At 40.1% G+C, this 19581-nt stretch overlaps 3 protein-coding genes across 5 annotated transcripts in view; 2 read left to right on the forward strand and 1 right to left on the reverse strand.

The window, feature by feature from the left end:
- Window positions 1-1271: 1271 nt before the first annotated feature.
- LOC124133898 (carcinoembryonic antigen-related cell adhesion molecule 1-like) lies at window positions 1272-4115 on the reverse strand. The gene is made up of 2 exons (XM_046498483.2): window positions 3961-4115; window positions 1272-2467 (listed from the first exon to the last, which is right to left on the reverse strand). Exons 1-2 carry the CDS (start codon window positions 4037-4039, stop codon window positions 1371-1373), a joined length of 1176 nt encoding a protein of 391 aa, XP_046354439.2. The 5' UTR covers window positions 4040-4115; the 3' UTR covers window positions 1272-1370.
- Window positions 4116-4232: 117 nt separating this feature from the next.
- Window positions 4233-8248, forward strand: LOC124133856. Its single transcript, XM_046498439.2, has 3 exons — window positions 4233-4370; window positions 5026-5162; window positions 6316-8248. Exons 1-3 carry the CDS (start codon window positions 4352-4354, stop codon window positions 7783-7785), a joined length of 1626 nt encoding a protein of 541 aa, XP_046354395.2. The 5' UTR covers window positions 4233-4351; the 3' UTR covers window positions 7786-8248.
- A 2377-nt stretch (window positions 8249-10625) lies between these two features.
- LOC124133882 overlaps window positions 10626-19581 on the forward strand; it is a 107654-nt gene continuing 98698 nt past the window's right edge. For all 3 annotated transcript variants that reach the window (XM_048397153.1, XM_048397154.1, XM_048397155.1), the window contains exon 1: window positions 10626-10781. The gene's annotated coding sequence lies outside the window, so the exon portion shown is untranslated. The remainder of the gene's footprint in view (window positions 10782-19581) is intronic.

Consider the following 19581-nt stretch of genomic DNA (forward strand, 5'->3'; position numbering starts at 1 on the left):
CGGTCGGGTAGCCTAGTGGTTTAAGCGTTCGCTCGTCACGCCGAAGACCCGGGTTCGATTCACGACATGGGCACAATGTGTGAAGCCCATTTCTGGTGTCCCCCGCCGTGATATTGCTGGAATATTGCTAAAAGCGGCGTAAAACCATTCTCACTCACTCACTCACTTCAGAGACCATATTGTATGTTACATATACTTCACTATACTCAGATCTTGTCTTTGAAATGAACATATTTTACAGAAAATGAACAGTTATAGTTATAGTTATAGTTATAAAATATAATTAAAAGGAGCCAAGAAACTTTCTTCCTTTTCAGATACTGCAGTAATCTAGACCTGCCAAATATTATAGACTTGCATGGGCTGTATTGGATATACTCGCATTTGTTTCAGGGTCTGTATGACAGACTAATACTTCACGAAACATGAGGATCACGACTTAATCGTGCTACAATCAGACAATCCCATGTATGAACTGGAGACGAGGAAACGAGACCGAGTAAGTCTAAGATTGTAGAAAGTCAGGCACAATATAGGTGAACTTTAAAGGTAGATAAAACATTTGATGATATTCTTGTTTCACATTAACATATATGGTTATGAATTAGAGTGATCCTAATATCAAACGTGTCCTACTCTAAGTTGTTTCGTGAGAGGATTGTAATTATACCAAATTATTTGATTACACAATAATACCATATCTGTAGTCCAGTGCTAAACGGAGTTGCTTCCCTTTGCCGTGGCACGATTCGCTGGTGTTGGGTTCGAATCCCAAATTCTTCATGATTATGATGTTCACTTATTTCTGTCAGCCTCATGCCCATGATCATGTGTTTCAACGGGAAAAAAGATCTATAATCTAAAACTTATGTCAGTAAACAAGATCAAGGTGACCTCCATGATGTGACTGAAATAAAAAAACTCAGATCGGCGTTAAACCAAATGCACTCACTCTCTACCAATGTTTGGGAAACGTTTTTTTTCATAAATGTATGATTAAAACTACATAACATATCCTGAACACAATCGTTTAATAATACGCCATGTCACTAAATATACATACAAATAAGGTCTTTACTTCAAGAACTTGTGAGTGAGAGTGAGTGAGTGAGTGAGTGAGTGAGTGAGTGAGTATGGTTTTACGCCGCTTTTAGCAATATTCCAGCAATATCACGACGGGGGACACCAGAAGTGGGCTTCACACATTGTACCCATGTCGGGAATCGAACCCGGATCTTCGGCGTGACGAGCGAACGCTTTAACCACTAGGCTTCCCGACCGCCCCCAAGAATTTGTGAATATATTAACTTGGTCTCGTCGCTATATGGCTGAAATGCCGATGCGACGTTACATTTTGACTTACTACTCTCTCACTCACTACTCCAAGAAACAGTCTTCGCTTTTGAAATAAACTTAGAGCTTGAACCTTTCGATTCACAAGAATCAGAAGAAAAAGACGAAGGGGTTCCGACACTTGCTGAATCAGGTTCCTCATCGGAAGTTTCGGACAACAAATCAACTTTGAAATTATTCAGCCCAAACATATCGTTCGTTTGCATGGACATAATTTTATCTTTCATCTTCCCAAAGGTCTCATTATTCCTACCCTTCGTCTTGTAGGCAGTGTATATACACACACCTAGTACCAAACCCGCAAATAGCACAACCCCAGCCACGACCAGACCCGTGTACAACTTGTACTCCAGCATAATGTTGTACAACCGTTCATACAACGGCGGAGGTGGAGTTACGGCAACGTTGTACCACGCTGTATGCCACGTTCGTTTTGTTACCGGGTCTGTCACTGCGCATGTCCAATTTCCTGCCGAACTTCTTCGTATCTTTTTAACAATAACTTTCTCGCTTGTGTTTGTTTTTATGGCTGGTTTATATTCTGTGTCATTCAAAAACCACTTTACGTTTGTTTCAGGGTACATCTGTGACAAAACATTACTGTGGCAGGTGAGCTCCAGCGTCTCTGTTTCACGGACACTTTTTGAGGGCTTTTCTGTCTTCACTGTCAAAGCATACACCCCAACCGTTTTAAAATTCTTCTTGGTGTATTCCATTAAGCATACATACACACCGGTGTCTTCAGAGTTTAAATCCCTGATTGAAAATGTCCCTTTGAATAAAAACATCCGGGATGCATCCATGACAATAGGGTATTCGTTGACTGACCATTGGTATATAGATTTGGGGTACTCTGAAGCTATTTTCTGTGAGATTTCGTTTTTACAGGGAAACTCCACACTATCACCTTCGGTCCTCGCGAAGTCGTAATGCATCCTCTTAATGAATTTTACCCACAGCTTCTCGGTTTCTGAGGATAGACTGTCATCTGTGTACTTCTGAAACATCTTTTTGTTTTTGAACTTATCATAAAGCCAGAACCGTTTCTCCCTTCGTAACACCTTATCATTGGAAACTCCGTCTGTGTTACCACTGTTGGCATCAGCTCTGATTCCTGAAATAATAAAAATGGTTATTTTATTGACTCTTTCTAGTTTTTGCCCTATAATGGTGATAATACAATACCGTGCATGGTTGAAGAATGGATGCTAAATGAGGGTAGATTTATTTTTTTCAAATTTAAGGTGTACAAGACATATATGGTAGGAAAAAAACCAAATTGTTTTAATGTATCCTGTTAAACATAGATATCCAAAAGTGTGCGGGCCGGGCGGTCGGGTAGCCTAGTGGTTAAATCGTTAGCTCGTCACACCTAAGACCCGGGTTCGATTCCCGACATGGGTACAATGCGTGAAGCCCATTTCTGGTATCCCCCGCCGTGATATTGCTACAATATTGCTAAAAGCGGCGTAAAACCATACTCACTCACTCACTCACTCACCAAAAGAGTGCGTCAGTCGAAGAACAACAAAGTTTCTTTGGGGAGACTGGGGCTCTGGAGGGACGGGGTATAGTTTGGACCACTGTTCTCAGTATTTCTGAACAAAGCCCACCATTTGTTTTTTGATACATTTTTCAATTATCCATGTACGAATGAATGAATGAGTATGGTTTTACACCGCTTTCAGCAATACTTCAGCAATATCACGGCGGGGGACACCAGAAATGGGTTTCACACATTGTACCCTTGTCGGAAATCGAACCCGGGCAATCGGCGTGACGAGCGAAAGCTTTAACCACTAGGCTACCCGACCGCCCCAACAGTATTCATGAAATCCCATTGCTTTAGGTTATAAGTTATTGCACATTTGACTTATGATACAAAAATTATTTTTAAAATGGCAAGAAAGTATGTAAGGGAAAATCATGCCTGTGTACATACCATATGTTAAAAAGAAGGGAAAATGGCTATCGTACGAGAGAGAGAGAGAGAGAGAGAGAGAGAGAGAGAGAGAGAGAGAGAGAGAATGAGAGAGAGTATGTGTGTGTGTGTGCGTGCGTGCGTGCGTGCGTGCGTGCGTGCGTGCGTGCGTGCGTGCGTGCGTGCGTGTTCGCTATTATTGGTTTGTTTTGTCTTATAAATATTTTGGGCGATTGGATGGCCAAATAGTTAAGCGTTAACGTGATAGGACAGCTAGTAGGGCTGGGACGAGTCCAAATTTACAACCCGGGTACCCGCTGTAGGTCTCCAGAGATAGGGCCAAATGTCCGACTGGCAATTGTATGACCGAAGCCCTGGCAAAATGTATTTAGATACTCGTATAAAACGATCTGGTCATGCATAAACTGAAGTTGACTAAAGTTTTATCTTTATTCAAGCATGTGAAGTGAGAAGGAACGCAAATATTAGTCACTTATAGTGTAACCATAGAGTTCTAGATAATTTTTGTCATTAAACAATATGTAACGTGATTAATCACGGGTCCGGGTAGTCCTGTCGGTTCCCGGGTCCTACTCAGTACCCACCCGACCCGAGTACCCGAGTTACCCGTCCTAGCCCTAACAGCTAGGTTGATGTGATGAAAATATAGTTTGCAGACATCCTACCTTGAAGAAAGAGGAGGAATGCCACGAGCATACAACTGAGCGTGGCCAATATCGCCAAGACTAGTTTTGAAAGCTTCATATTAAAAACCCAGTTGGATCTATTTCCACTGCGGTTGTCGTTCCGGCGATCTCGTTTATGACGAAAGGAAATATGTACGTCATAACTATTGTGTTACGGCGCAACCGCTCAAACACCGTGACGTCATCATTCACTAAGAGTTATCTCCCTTCGCCGGTGGCGCAAGCTCCTTCCCAGCGCGTGACACCTTCGTTACACTCTCGGTAACGTTCTATCGCTGTGAGGAGCTTGGTGGCGCCGTTGCATGACTTCCGCCACAACGTCTTTTTCTCATAATGATGTTCGGAAATAGAGTAATATGAACTGCAAAATATGAGTAACTCGACGCCAGGTGGGACTTGCATTCCATGTTTTCAATAATATGTCGGTTTAAGTTTGGACACTGTCCTGTACATTCAGTAATAACAATTCTGTTAAAATCCATTATCCATTTATGACAAGATTTGAAAATAGCTCAGACGTTTTCTAGCTACTCGATCAGGTGTGTTTTTATTTAAACGATAGGGCAGATAAACTTACTGATCAACATAAGCTTATAGTATGTGCAATGCATATTCATATTAGTCTGTTGTCTTCCTATTTTCCGTTCATACTTTAAAATATTAATAAATTATTGATAATTAATATGAAAATAAATGTAATCATTGTTCGATGCCCTATGGCTAATAGGCCTAATCATGGTGTCAGTCAGATATTTTGCAAAGAGGTATTATACGCCTGAGTGTTAGAGTCTGTCTTTATTCATTTTTTTAGTAAGTGAGAAATATTAGTGACATTGATAGTTAATCCTCAATTCGGCGTCAGAAATTGGCACAAGTCCTCTTGTCCTTGCCAAACTGCTCATAGGTAAGGTATCATAAGGACTAGTAGAAATTTGCCATTATTAAGGGTTTTGATATATGTGATCATTATAAGGACAAGTTGATTAAAACAGTTAATTTCTATCGCTGCAATTTCTGATAGTTTCGATTATGTGATGTCTGCAGGCACCCCAGGGTGTCACTGGAAGGAGTCGGCCATCTTGAGAGGGGAGAACAAACCAAGTGCTACACCGAACCTCGAGGCAAGTGGAAACAGTTTATCTACCAGATGCAGCCTTGCTTCGAGAAAACTCCAGTTCCAGGTGTGTATTGGGACCCAGGGACCCACTAAAGGACATCTGCATCACATGATCTGCATAAGTTTAGCAAACAAGCTTTTAGAAATTCATTCGACATCTTCCGTAAAAACGTATTAACGTTCCCTCCGGTTAAGGGACCCAAACACTGCAGTCTACCCGGAAATTGTTATATGATAGTTATCTGATAGACATGATCCTATGAATGAGAATTTGATAAAGGAATATATTTCAATATTTGAATGTTTTGGACATGTAGTAACACTAAATGTATTCAGCAGGTAACTAAAAACAACATTTTGTCCAAAATTGCAGGAACCAGGTTTTTCTGACGTTTGAGCATAAGCAGGGCTAGTTTTCTTTGGGCATGAAGAAAAAGTTGGGTTGGGTCATGTTGAGTCTCAGATTTACTCATAGTAAAAGTTAAATTCGAAAGATCTTCCCTTTTTACTCAGCGTTTTGCTTCTTTATTTTGTCATGTGATCATGCTGTCAGGTGTAAGAAAAAAAAAGGGCTGGGGCATCTAATGACAAAATTGAGGCGACCCAAACTTGCACGCGAAATAAAAAACAAGTCTGCTTAATTGGGTTTTAATATAGTGATCAGATTTAACGATGTGGAAAATTCGTGAATTTTGAAAGTTGTCCTGCAAATTCTGTGTGACACTGGTTCTGCTGTCTTGTATATATAATTCTGGTTAGTTAGCGCTTGAAAATAATCTGGTACTTACAACTCGTTTTGCAAATGTGTAGTATGCCTTGTCAGCAGTCATCTTCAAGTCAATTATTATTTCCAATATTAGGGGACACGGGTGGCCCAGTCGTCTAAGGCGCCGCGTTTCGCTGTACAGAGTTGCGTCCCTTGGGCACACCAGAAACCTATGATTGTGGGTTCGAAACCCGGTTCGCCCCGATTATGTTTCTAGGTTTGTCAGCACCATACCCGTGCTCGTGGGTTCCACCGAAGTGGTAATACCCGTGCTCGTGGGTTTCACCAAAGTGGTAAACGTCTAAGACCTGCACCACTTCGGGCTTTCCTCCAACATTAAAGCTGACACGCCGTGATATAACTGGAATACTGTTAAAAGCGGCGTTAAACCCAACTCACTCATTATTTCCAATATTAAGTCAGTAACTTTAACACATGTCGCTATTTTCAGTCAGAAGAGATAAAAGGACACGCCATTGGAGCTCCGCGCATCTCAACGGAATCATGGAGAGACAATCAAGAATTATCCCCACCATTTTACAACACAACAACCAATCCGCACTTCCCCCAGCCGGCCGGACACCAGCTAAGCCATCCCTGTCGACCAATAAAGACACCGGCCAACGGGTCAGGCTATACAAGCAGTTTTGGAAGTGTTCCTGGTGTCGGTGAAAAGAATCAAAATGACTGGCAGATGTCTGACACTCCCGCTTCATATATTACACGAGGTGATGACCCCAGTAGCGGAACACCAGGTTTACGAAAATACGACAACAGTGAACTTAAATCAGGAAATGGATTAATTAATGAATCCCATTCTAAACAAGCAACACCAAACATGCCCATGACTAAAGGTCTTCAAGCATCTGTTCCAAACAGCATCAACGATATTAACAGATGTATTGTGTATTCAGCACAGACGAATAATCTGACTCCGATTAGTAATATGCTGAAGACATGCCAAGTGTTTCATCCATTGGACGCAGTCCCACAGAATCCCCGGTCTTCTCCTGTGAAGGGTCAAGTGCGGTCGTTGATGGACGGCGGGGATGCACTGGATGTTAGGGGCCTGGCTTCGCGGTTGGCCAAGATGCAGTCGGAGACCAGGATGCGGGATGCACTGCAGGAGTACATCCACACCCACGTCCCTTCTGTTGAAGGAAGTGTGAACACACTGATTGAAGACACCGTCAGGCAGATTGCCACTGTCAGCCTGCGGGACAAGAATCCCAGGAGATGTCTCTCCAGCATTACAACCACACGCGATTGGATGAAGCTTCAAAATGGCAATGGAGAAGCTGCCTCTCCTCCCATACGCAATAACCACAGAGGGCCACAGTCAACAAGTCCAAGTCCGGATCCGGTTAGCCCAAAGTCCACAAGTCCGAACAATAGGAATTTCATGTCAATGAAACAGGACCAAACTGGTTCATCCTCATCCAATCGAAATCAGTCGGAATTACGTTCAGCGAATCAGAACTCGCAGATCGCACAACCTGTTCCCACTGGTTCTCGCGTTGATGATAACCCGCCGTCAACAAGTCACGTTTGTAATAATTTCAATCGGCAGCAGCTCTCTCAGATTCTGGGCGTGTCATCATCAGAGATGTCTGATTTGGACATGGGCAACATGAGAGAACACCGGCTTGTAAATGAGTACACACTCCCAGGATGCAACAGTGACAACCGGAAGGTGACGGAGGTCTACAATGTGGGCGGCGAGCTACTCTATACCGACTATGTATCTCCAGAAGAACGCCGATACGAACATTACGTATTGCAGACGTGCCACACGGCCAAGAGGAAGTTACGGGATGTTGACAACGGGGAGGGACACGGGGGGAAGAAGAGAATGTCTTTCTTGAGGGAAGAATTCACCGATTCCAGATTCATTAGGTTCAACAATGGCTCGTGGGATTAATTATTGAAGGGTGGAATTCAGAATTTTAAACTAATTAAAGCCTGATAAATATACCAGTTGTGTACTTGGACTTTCTATGCACTACTCCTTTAGTGTTATTTATTTATTTGTCAATTTGAACAATTGTTATCTTTTGCATGATATATATTATATATGAAACGAGTTTGTAACTATACACATGCCACAGTCAGCCTAAATTGTATGTAATAAATTTCATTGTAAAAAAGTGAGTGAGTGAGTATGGTTTTACGCCGCTTTTAGCAATATTCCAGCAATATCACGGCTGGGGACACCAGAAATGGGCTTCACACATTGTACCCATGTCGGGAATCGAACTCGGGTCTTCGGCGTGACGAGCTAACGCTTTAACCACTAGGCTACCCGACCGCCCCTCATTGTAATAAAAAACGTCTGGGACGTATGTTTTATGTTTCGGTAATAAAGGTATTATACAACGTCTAAAGTAACTCTTCGGTGTGTTACATAGGTAGGTCTCATATCCTACCATCTTCTGATTGTTTAATGTTCTTTGCGAATTAAAAAAGAACGAAAAATCTCTTGAACTTTAAGGGTTAGAAGAGTAACCTCCTCTAAAAGAACGCAACTGAAATATTTTATAGACGCTTCCAAAGAATCGCCGTTGTCATTGTCCGTTGTTCAACTCTACCATCAGCTGTCTGGTGGTCAGGCTCGCTGACTTGGTTGATTCATGTCATCGATCCCAATTGCGTGGATCGATGCTCATGATATTAATCACTGAATTGTCTGGTCCAGACTCGATTATTTACAGACCGCCGTCATATAGCTGGAATATTGCTGAGTGTGACGTTAAACAACAAACCAACCAACCAACCAACCGAGTACTGTAAGCGACATTCTCGCGATCTCGACCTTTGGAAACGAGCTAAATATGCCAAAATGCGAGAATGCGAGAACGCGAGATTTTGGCCAAAATATTGTGATGGAGGATGCTTTTACGCCGCTTTTAGCACCAGAAATGGGCTTCACACATTGTACCCATGTCGGGAATCGAACCCGGGTCTTCGGCGTGACGAGCGAAAGCTTTAACCACGAGGCTACCCGACCGCCCCTTTTTCCATATGCGCGACAGCGGCCTAAAAGTGATTGAGTCTGCACCAGACAAACCAGTGATTGGCCCCACAGCGTCTGGGTACTAGGACATGCTGTCAGTGAAGACGCCATGCAAGCCTGACCACCCGATTCAGTCGCCTCTTATACGGTCCAAAATCCCAACAAGGGATGAGTGAGTGAGTATGGTTTTACGCCGTTTTTAGCAATATTCCAGCAATATCACGGCAAGGAACACCAGAAATGCGTGAATTAATACCTGTATACATCTAATATAAATTATAAAGAACATATCTGTTGAATAGTGTTCATTTTAAACTAAATCTCATTGAAATAAGATATTTTACTCCGATACCATTCTGCGTGAACATCTGACATTTCGGCCATTCAGCGTCGAGGATTCTAAATTATCGATACAATGAGCGAAACTTTCGAACTATATCTGCCTTCTGTATATTGAAATCTAACGTATACAGCCAGTTCCGATTGTAAATAAAAGTGACTGCGGCGTTACAGTGTTATGGATAGTTAATACACCCTGTCGTTTCGAAGCTACATCTGCATCCAAATGAGAATACCATATCGAAGGAATAGATGTGTTCTGGGTTGGTTAACTTTTCTTTTGTTAAAATCGAAAATTCCGTTTCAAGACGTTTAAGAAAAATCCGTATCGATTTAGAAAGATGATTGTTCCAAGAATACACACAGCCTTAATTCGAATTAATTTCGATTGGCCCGTCAAAGTTCGAAAAGGGTTCACCTGACGCGACTTTCTGTGCAGAGAAGACTCAGAGAAGATGTGTTTTAATGAGATTGATCATTCTGATGAGAGCATTTTACATTTACACTGAGCAGTTGCACTTCCTCGATTTTCTCATTGCTGGCAAGACCCGTAAAGATCCGGGTAAAATATGTCTTGTTTGCTGATAAAGGCGACTTTGCTTCAGTCGTAAGAGGCGACTAACCGGATCGGTGGTCAGGCTCGCTGACTTCGTTGATGCATGTCATTGTATCCCAATTGCGTGGATTGATGCTCACAATGTCAATCACTGGGATTGTCTGGTCCAGTCTCGATTGGGGGCACGGGTGGCCCAGTTGTCTAAGGCGCCGTGATTCGCTGTGCAGAGTTGCGTACCTTGGGCACACCAGAAACCTATGATTCTTGGTTCGAGTCCCGGTTCGCCCCGATTATGTTTCTAGGTTTGTCAGCACCATACCCGTGCTCGTGGGTTTCACCGAAGTGGTAAACGTCTGAGACCTGCATCACTTCGGGCTTTCCTCCCACATTAAGCTGACACGCCGTGATATAACTGGAATACTGTTAAAAGCGGCGTTAAACCCAACTCACTCACTCACTCCAGTCTCGATTAGATAAGATTATTTACATACAGACCACCGTCATAATTACGTTAATGACCAACGTATTTGTTGAGAGTGAGAGAGAGAGAGAGAGAGAGAGAGAGAGAGAGAGAGAGAGAGAGACGATATACATAGAATATATATCGGTAAAGGATCTCTGGATTTACCAACAATGCAGCTTATTTTATTCTGAAAACAAGTTTGTATCTGTTTTAAAGTATGAAATAATAAAAATTGAAATAATAAAAATTTATATGTGCGTTTGGCACTAACTCGATGTGACAAGGATACCCGGAGAATGGAAACGGGACTGCAAAATGATAACGTGTTTCGCGCTCAAAAGGGCAGGCTACTCTACTCAAGCGAGCACTTGCCGCTAGATGGCAGGATAACGTTGCTACCTGTAAACAACATGGCAGACCAGTGGCACGCTTTTTCGTGAAAAGGGGTGTTTGACAGGCTCTGTCATGTGATGTAAAGTTACCTCATGGAAATTGCGGAATATGAAAATGTATTGAGTAAAAACAGATATGGGATAAAGAGAAAAGGTAAGATCAGATGACCCGCATTGAATATTATGCGGAATTTAGAATAATGCTGGTCTACTTCGGAATGTTGACATTGTAACAATATGTTGTCAAACGGAAAAAGGAAGACAGTCTTTTGACATGTCATGATATGAACGATGCCTATTTGGTAGCATTACAATGACAGTTCGTTATAAAATTAAGAACTTTAACAAGACACTTTGTCACGCACGTATAATGTCACATGAAAAGGCCTAGGCCTAATACATGACGATGTAAAGAGAAACTTGATAAATGGTTTATTGAAATCTCGACATTTGACCAATGCCATTAGTAATTATAGATTTACTTTTCTTTGTCTAATTATTTTCAGTGAATGTCAGTCTCCAGATGTGAGCATAAGTTTTTAAAGCATTTACTGGCAATGTCCCTGCATCTACAAGGCCTAAAACTAATTCTGTGGTTCAGATTAGGCCTCTATTTCTATTCTATCCCTTCAGGAAAAGAGTAGGTGGGGCTTTAAAATGTTTTTTTTAAACCCTGGTGAACAGCTGCAGCTGGTTATGTTGTTTTTGTTATATTTTAATTTAAGCTTTTTTAAGCTATCAGTAACAGTGAACAAAACTTAACAGTGATAGAAAAAAACTAAAATAAAGTGTGCCACTCACAAAGATACATGGATATGTGTCAAGTGTGCACACAGTTTTCATGTTTCTACCTCTATAAACAGATAAACGCAAAATACACATAGAAGTCAATTCTTATAAATAAACAATTTAGCAATGGTAAATTACAATATCTGTGCTAAATGATATATGTACATGATGTAGTCATTGAAATCTCAGATAGACAGACAGGTGTATTCAGTATTATGGCCACATGGCAATTCGTATAACTCATAATATGAGGTCACGTGCACATACAGAAATTACATCTTCTTGAATCTGATAGAAAAAACATGCTTTATATAAGTAGCCACTGAAAAGATAACATGTTTTTGTGAGTTGATAATATATTGTGAGTTGATAATATTGATCATTTATTTTCGTTAACATTTCAGATTTATAGTCATTATTCAAGAAGGGGAGATATGTAGATCTTAACTTGGAATACTTGTTACACTTAAATAAGACATCTTCAACTTCACCTCTGTCACAATTGGTACAAACACTATCAACTTCATCAATACCTTTCGATTTATGGGATTTATGAGATTCTAAATTTACAAAATGATCTTATTAATGACTTGTCTGGTAAGACGGATAAATACATTTCCTGTTGAAGATGTCTTTAGTTTACCAGAGCTCCAGATAAGCTTTTGGTGTTGTGGGTATTTTACCCATGCATTTTAAAATCATTGGGTATCAGTAATTCTATCTGCGTATTCAAATTTCTGTTACCCACTTGTTTTTACACATGTGGGTATTTAAGTTAAATATTTAAAAACACTATTCATCTAGTCCCTGCAAACTGGTGTCGTGTAGGTTTGAGAGCTTTATAGGACTTAAAAATTCCACGATACTTCCACACGAAAGTGTGATGGCAAATGATCATGATGTGACTGTCATCGTGGAGTTTGGCAAGGTTGACGGGATGCCCGTTTATAATTTCAAAATAAGTTGCTGATTTGCTAATCGAATACGCTGGGTTACTTCACAATATTTTGATGATACGCACAAATTTTATTTTTGTAGCGTATCTGTAATGTTCGTTGCGTATTTGATACGCTTGGATTACATTTTACTGCGTATTTCTGCATTTCTGATGCGTATTTCACGCAGATACGCAGCTTATCTGGAGCTCTGGTTTACTATAATTGCTAAGATAATGCGAAGATGAAACAGTTTTGTTCCAGTTTTTTGCAAATACATCTTTCACTCGCTGCTTAAATATTCCCATAAATACTTGAATGTTTCCAATATCCTCTGCAATCCACACAAAAGAAAAAACACATGTTATAAAAGATTTCTTACTTCAGACACCCAGTTATGTTTACCGTTATCATCCAACTGTTTTAACAATTTATAACATTGAAGAGGATATCTGCATTCTTCCATTCTTAGTAACTTTATCCAGTATTTAACTCCTTTATGCACAAACATATTGCAGTGTCCAGTTTCACCAAGAACTGCTTTATTTGAGGCATATTTACCAATACCAAAAAATCGTTTGAAGTATAAGGTATGTACTTTTTCAATAGCAGCATAATATTTTGTTCCCCATATTTCCGAACCATATAGTAATCTTGGTGCACTTTTACAATAAAAAATATTGCATGCTGTTGACAAATATACCATTATTACATTGCTATTGAAATCTCATCAGTTAGTAACACCATCTTACCAAAATAATAAGCATAGTGTATGTTATTCGATTATGAAAAGAAAATTCATCCTGCCTTTAATCTACTCCAAAACATTTTCACCACATACTACATTATATAACCTATCAGGGATAGAAGCTATAACATTTTTAGTCCAGTAGTCCTTATAATGTCAAATTTCTAGTGGTCCTTATGGTACCAAAACTGTTGGGTAGTTTGCTAAGGACTATGGGACTAGTGCCAACTTCAATTTCTGCCTATACCAGTAATCAATACGGGCGGTGGGGCAGCCTAGTGGTTAAAGCGTTCCTTCGTCACGCCGAAAACCCGGGTTCGATTCCCGACATGGGTACAATGTGTGAAGCCCATTAATAAATTCTGGTGTCCCCCGCCGTGATATTGCTGGAATATTGCTAAAAGCGGCGTAAAATCAAACTCACTCACTCACCGGTAATTAATTAGAAAACTCACTTACAGTCTAAGGTGCTGTGCAGAGTTGTGTCCCTTGGGCACACCAGAAACCTATGATTGTGGGTTCGAATCCCGGTTCATCCCGATTATGTTTCTAGGTTTGCCAGCACCATACCCGTGCTCGTGGATTTCACCGAAGTGGTAAACGTCTGAGACCTGCATCACTTCTGGCTTTTCTCCCTTATTCAGCTGACACGCCGCGATATAACTGGAATACTGCGGCGTTAAACCCAACACGCTCACTCCAGTCTTTCACTAATCAAAGAAGTAAAACAATAGCAATATTTGTTCTTGTTTATCAGGATGGAAAGTGTTCGAGCACTTCCATATAATACTAAACATAAAGATTTGAGGACACCTCCATAGGAGGCCGTGTTTGTAAAAGTACTTTTGTAATCAAAGCTCTAAGTACAAATACAAAAAAAAGTGGAAGTACTTCCTAAAGCTGTTGACACTCAATAATCTTTTCCTCCATAAAAATATCAATAATATATGTATTGATATAATTTCTCCGTAAACCATTAATGTTTTAGCGTGTTATTCTTTGTGTTGCTACTGGCTCATGGACAATTGCTGTGTTTGGAAGGTTTGTCTTTGATGGCGCCATAATCCTAATTCTGTTTTTACCTGTCTGTAATCTTTATTTACTCTGTGATCTTAAAAAACAAAGTTAATACAATGTTTGTACATAGTGTCCTCGCATACCATCAGGCTAATTCAGGTATTTAGGGGAATATCTCGGGGTATTATTTCCAGCCCATGTTTAGTCGCCAGTGGGGATCTTTATCTGTATTCAACAGTCTTTTCAAAACCAGTCAATTGTGAATATCGTGTTTCTTCTATTGATAAGCCATACATCAACGCCCATTGATTTGTGTGGTGACATTGAGAGGGGCACTTCACAGTGTTGTAAGTTTTAGAGAGGTCTCTGATGGACATTAATCAGTGTGGACCTCCACAGTGTTGACATTTCTAGACATTCCATGTTTGAGGTAGGTGTTATTATATACTGGCTATTGAAATAGTGATCATTTGTTTGATATTTTGTTTTTTACCATCTGCTGATGTGTGATTTTTGAGTTTGATAGTTTACTTGTAAATTCAATTATTAGAACTACAGACGAGCTGCATATCTGCATGGAATAAGCTAATTATACCCCTGTTTAAATCGGGGGTATATAGCGTTCCGTCCGTCCAACCATCCGTCCTTCCGTCCGAGCTTTAGTACGGCCCATAACTTTTAAACCATGCACCCTAGCTTCACCAAACTTGCTACACACATTTACCACAATGAGTACTTGTGCCTTTTGCGAGTTTGAAGATTCTGAATGTTTTACTTTTTTGCTGTTTCCATGGACACATTAAGAAACATCAAGAATGTATGTTGTGCTAAGCATTGATTATGGCACACTAGATTGAGATATATTTGCAAAAACATGTGTTCATTTCAAACATAATGCATCCTCATGGGGTTACAAAGGAAAGGGCAGTTCCTCTGACTTAAAGCAACAGGTATATTTCATTAATTAACAAACTATTTACTATTTGTTGTTGACCAGCGGGGATAACGGGGATATGTGAGGTTTGCTCACTTCTTTCTTGTTATATTTATGTTGCTAAAAACAAACCTGCAAAAAATAGTATACCAACATTGCGTTCCAGTGTACAGGGATCACAGACATTAACAATACTGCCGTGAATAATGCCCAAAGATTATTGTAACTTAAATTTGACATACAGTCGAACTTTGATGTGTCAAACTTACGTTTATCTCGAAGTATAAGCTTGGTCTCTGCATATTCCTTCGTTATTTATCATTTTCGGTTGTGTCGAAACTCTGATAATTAGGAGCATTAACAAAGTTCCCTCAGGGGTTGAAATTTAAAAAAATATGTTACTTGACCAAGGGCAAGTATGACCAACATTCTAACTTGCTCTATTTTTAAATGTACTTGCCCAAAATCAAGCTAATAAATTCAGTAAAATGTTACATCTACAGAACTGAGAATCTGAGATACACACTTGTTCCTTCGCTATTGCGCCCCTCAACATGCTCAATATAGCGCCAACTCGGTTATAGCGTGCAGTAACGCATAGCTCCCAAAAAGTACTTGCATATAAACTCAAGTTTTACACTGACACAATGTTTTCCTCACATCTAAAAAAAACCCCATTATCAGCTGATCACCGTGAGCGGGTAATCAGGGTTAGAAACTAACAGTTTTTGTCCACTAGTCCTTATAATGATAACATATAGCAAAACCTTTAAAATGGGCCAATTTCTACTAGTCCTTAGGATACCTTTACTATTGGGCAGTTTGGTAAGGACTTCAGGACTAGTGCCAATTTCTAACGCTGGTAATGAAATACTTGTCAACAAATCCGAACTGAAGAACGCAATTTAATCCCATTATTATACTATCTGGTTATAAAAATGTGTTCATTGTATATTTGGACTTTTGCATCATATTTTATTTATTTTATTCAAAATTTAATTCACTGTTTGTTTACATTCATCTCGGCAAAATCATGTTTGAAATGATCATTAGATCGCACAACTCACTGTTATTTACAGCAACCACAGTCAAATTATCGCTAGTGATGCCTTGAAACAAACTTTAGCAGGGCTGTTTAGTTGGCAGGGAATGGATATATATATCATAAATGCTATACTCATTAAAAGTCATATTTGTTGTAGTTTGACTTATGTGTCAATAAAGTTTTTTGCAATGAAGAGCGCGTGAGCCTGGACGGTGACTGGTGTATTCAAATGTGATATGTCATCAAAGCTAGGCCTAAGGAAGCTTCTAAAGTCTGCACTGGACCTACCTCACATTACAAATTCCAAGAAATGTAGTCAACTGATTGTCATTCAATTTCCAAGAAGCATGTGCCATATATGGAAGTGTTACTACGATTTATCAATGAAACAAGCCTGGTTCTCATTGCTGACATCGAAGTATATTAATCTCAATGGTTTACTGGTGTAACTGTATGCAATCTAGATTGCCAGTCTGGGACACTAGCAAAAGATTAGCCAATGAAATATTGTTACATGATCTCATGATTACATTCTTGTGAAACCTGAATCAGTTTATTTTGTGTGTGCCACTTGTCCACGGGCATGCTAGAAAACGTATATATTACGTGCCCGACATCTAAACCTGACTTGGCACGGGCGTCGGGCAATGGTATTTCTTAACCCTTGTCCCTTCAACTTTGACACAACGGTGTTTGACTGCGTGTCACTGTTGTGAGATTGGACCACAAAGAGTGAAAATGTTTTGAATACACTCAGAAAAATATATATGCCCAAGGTGAATGATAGTATGTGAGTAAATACTCAATGGCTGAAAATATTATCTGGAGCAATGATCAAGGGTTGAAAATTCTTTCAGAATCCTCTGCTCCCATTCATTTTTGTCATTACTTCATAATTTGTCCTGATTTAAGAATACTGTGACCTTGAAATACTGTATTCGATGTAATAAGCACCCAGGGCGGTCTCAAAATTAGAAATATTATTAGAATATTATTTTGGTGTAAAAAAAAAAGTTGAAAGATAAATTTTGTGGTTTATGCTGACAGCCTGAAATGTTTATATCCGACATAAATATTTTTTCCGAATTTATTAAATTGTCCATAATTAATGGTGCATATAACACACGAGTGCATATTATACGCGAATAAATAAGTCTTGTGTACATTGATCAATTAGAAGGGGTGCTAATTGGAATTGTTCACTAGCCAATATATTAGCAAATAATGTCAAATATGGTACATCAGACTTTGCTGTATGCAAATGGACAACTTTACATCTTGAGTCATCTAAGGTGCCGCGATTCGCTGTGCAGAGTTGCGTCCCTTGGGCGCGCCAGAAACCTATGATTGTTGGTTCGAATTCGGTTCGCCCCAATTATGTTTTTAGGTCTGTCAGCACCATACCCGTGCTCGTGGGTTTCACCAAAGTGGTAAACGTCTGAGACCTGCATCACTTCGTGCTTTCCTCCCACATTAAGCTGACACGCCGCAATATAACTGGAATACTGTTAAAAGCGGCATTAAACCAAACTCACTCACTCACTCATCACATAAACACCAAAATTCTGAACAACGACGGACTGTTCTGACAGGTGTACAGTACTTCACATGAACTCAATGTTGACAGGCCGAACGCATGCGTTCTCAAGTCGGCAGCTTTGATGACGTCACACCTCTCCCTATAATGTGACCAACCAATATCATAATGGTTGTTCGAAAATAGGTGTCTATCGAAAATAGGGTACTAGACAATATATTTATTTAAAAAATTTGCTGACCTCCCAATCACTTTTTTCAGTATTATCATCCATAAATCATAAAAAGTCACATCGGTAAAGTTAGGGGTGTATGTCATGGCAAACTGAAAATTGTAATTTTTCAAATTAAAATTATTTTTTTTTAAATTATTTAGGTACTGGTCATTATAATAGAGGGGAGGGTATCATGAAAAAAGGTTACATGTATTTTAGGGGTGGGTCAGGAAACTATGTCGCAGGTTAAATTTTACTGATCTGTTATTTATCAATTATGTCACCAACTTTTTTCCATACCTAATATTGACTTGAAAAGCCCACCTTAACTGTGGTCTGTGAGGTACATCCTGGGCCCTGGCACCTGAGATGCATTCAATAAGCTGTTTGGTGCCGAGGCGCCAGCGAGCGCTAGCGAGCACCTCCGAATATTTCCAAATGAACGAAACGCACGCTGAGAGCGCTTCCCAGCGCCTCCGCACAAACTGAGAAGGAGGCACAAAGATGGCGGACTTGGACAAATGCAGGGCCTGTGAACATTAACTTTTCGACATGGAACAACTTGTAAGACATACAAGCACTCAGTGGTGAAGTTTGATACCACCACATTAGATATAACATTTATTGGAAGACTTGTCACTTGTTCAAACCAGGAAAACCTAATTGTTTTAGTTGCATTTTGAAGCCCCCCTTTGAAGCGAAATCTCACTCAGTGTCAAGTGTCACTGACATTTGGCTGTACGCAATTAGCGGCGAATCAACACAATCACAGTCTATATTTTTATTTTCCTATGTTAAACAAGTTGGTAGGATTACAAGAGCTTGGTCCAACGTATATCACGATAATGCCATAAAATAAAGTTGTGTTATCTAATCGGTGACCGTCTATCTAACAGTAATGTTATTGTATCTTTATTCTAAACAATAAAACTTTACATACACAATGTTCATCAATATTGCTAAATTACTCCATTTTGAAAACCTGCCCTCTGCCGGCGGCAGTTGACACATCGTCCGATTGCACCCGAACATCCGCGGAGAGCGCTAAGTAAGTGCTCAGAAAGCGCCTCGGCCTACTGAACGCATGCCCGGGCCCTGGCACATGCAGTCCAGGACTCTTCCATAGCCAAATAAAACATCAGCTCAGTGTACAGACTTTCTTGTTCCTGTGACTACTATGAGACAGTCCTATGTCTCAACCCCCCACCGGGTCGCCCACCCACCCTATATTAAATGGACCTGTGAAGATTCCGGGGTAGAATAGGTCTTCAGCAACCCATACTTGCCGTAAAGGCGACTATGCTTGTCGTAAAAGGCGACTAACGGGATCGGGTGGTCAGACTCACTGACTTGGTTGATCACTTGATGCATGTCATCGATCCCAATTGCGTCAATCGATGCTCTTGATATTAATCACTGGATTGTCTGGTCCAGACTTGATTATTTTACAGACCGCCGTCATATAGCTGGAATATTGCTGAGTGCGGCGTAAAACATCAAACCAACCAAACCAACCAACTATATTAAATGACCAGTCACTAAATGAGGCTGATTCGGGGGTTTATGGATGGGGGGTTCAGGACTCAGTTATGTGTAATGCGGGATGCAAATGCATCCGGTACATGGATTCAACGTTTGAAAAAAGAATAATGGCCTACATAAAAATAGCCTCTAAATTTTTTTATTTTTTTATTTTTTCAGGACTTTAACTTCAAATTGCACCCTTGCTTTTGAG

This window comes from Haliotis rufescens, unplaced genomic scaffold (assembly GCF_023055435.1).
Source record: "Haliotis rufescens isolate VD_foot unplaced genomic scaffold, xgHalRufe1.0.p SCAF_16, whole genome shotgun sequence".
Taxonomy (NCBI): Eukaryota; Metazoa; Mollusca; class Gastropoda; order Lepetellida; family Haliotidae; genus Haliotis; species Haliotis rufescens.

Excerpts from the sequence above, each read along its gene's own strand:
- LOC124133898 (XM_046498483.2), bottom strand. The coding sequence starts at position 4,039 with ATGAAGCTTTCAAAACTAGTCTTGGCGATATTGGCCACGCTCAGTTGT. Across the intron at positions 2,468-3,960 it reads ATTCCTCCTCTTTCTTCAAG|GAATCAGAGCTGATGCCAAC; the intron begins GTAGGATGTCTG and ends TTATTATTTCAG.
- LOC124133856 (XM_046498439.2), top strand. Across the intron at positions 5,163-6,315 it reads CGAGAAAACTCCAGTTCCAG|TCAGAAGAGATAAAAGGACA; the intron begins GTGTGTATTGGG and ends CGCTATTTTCAG.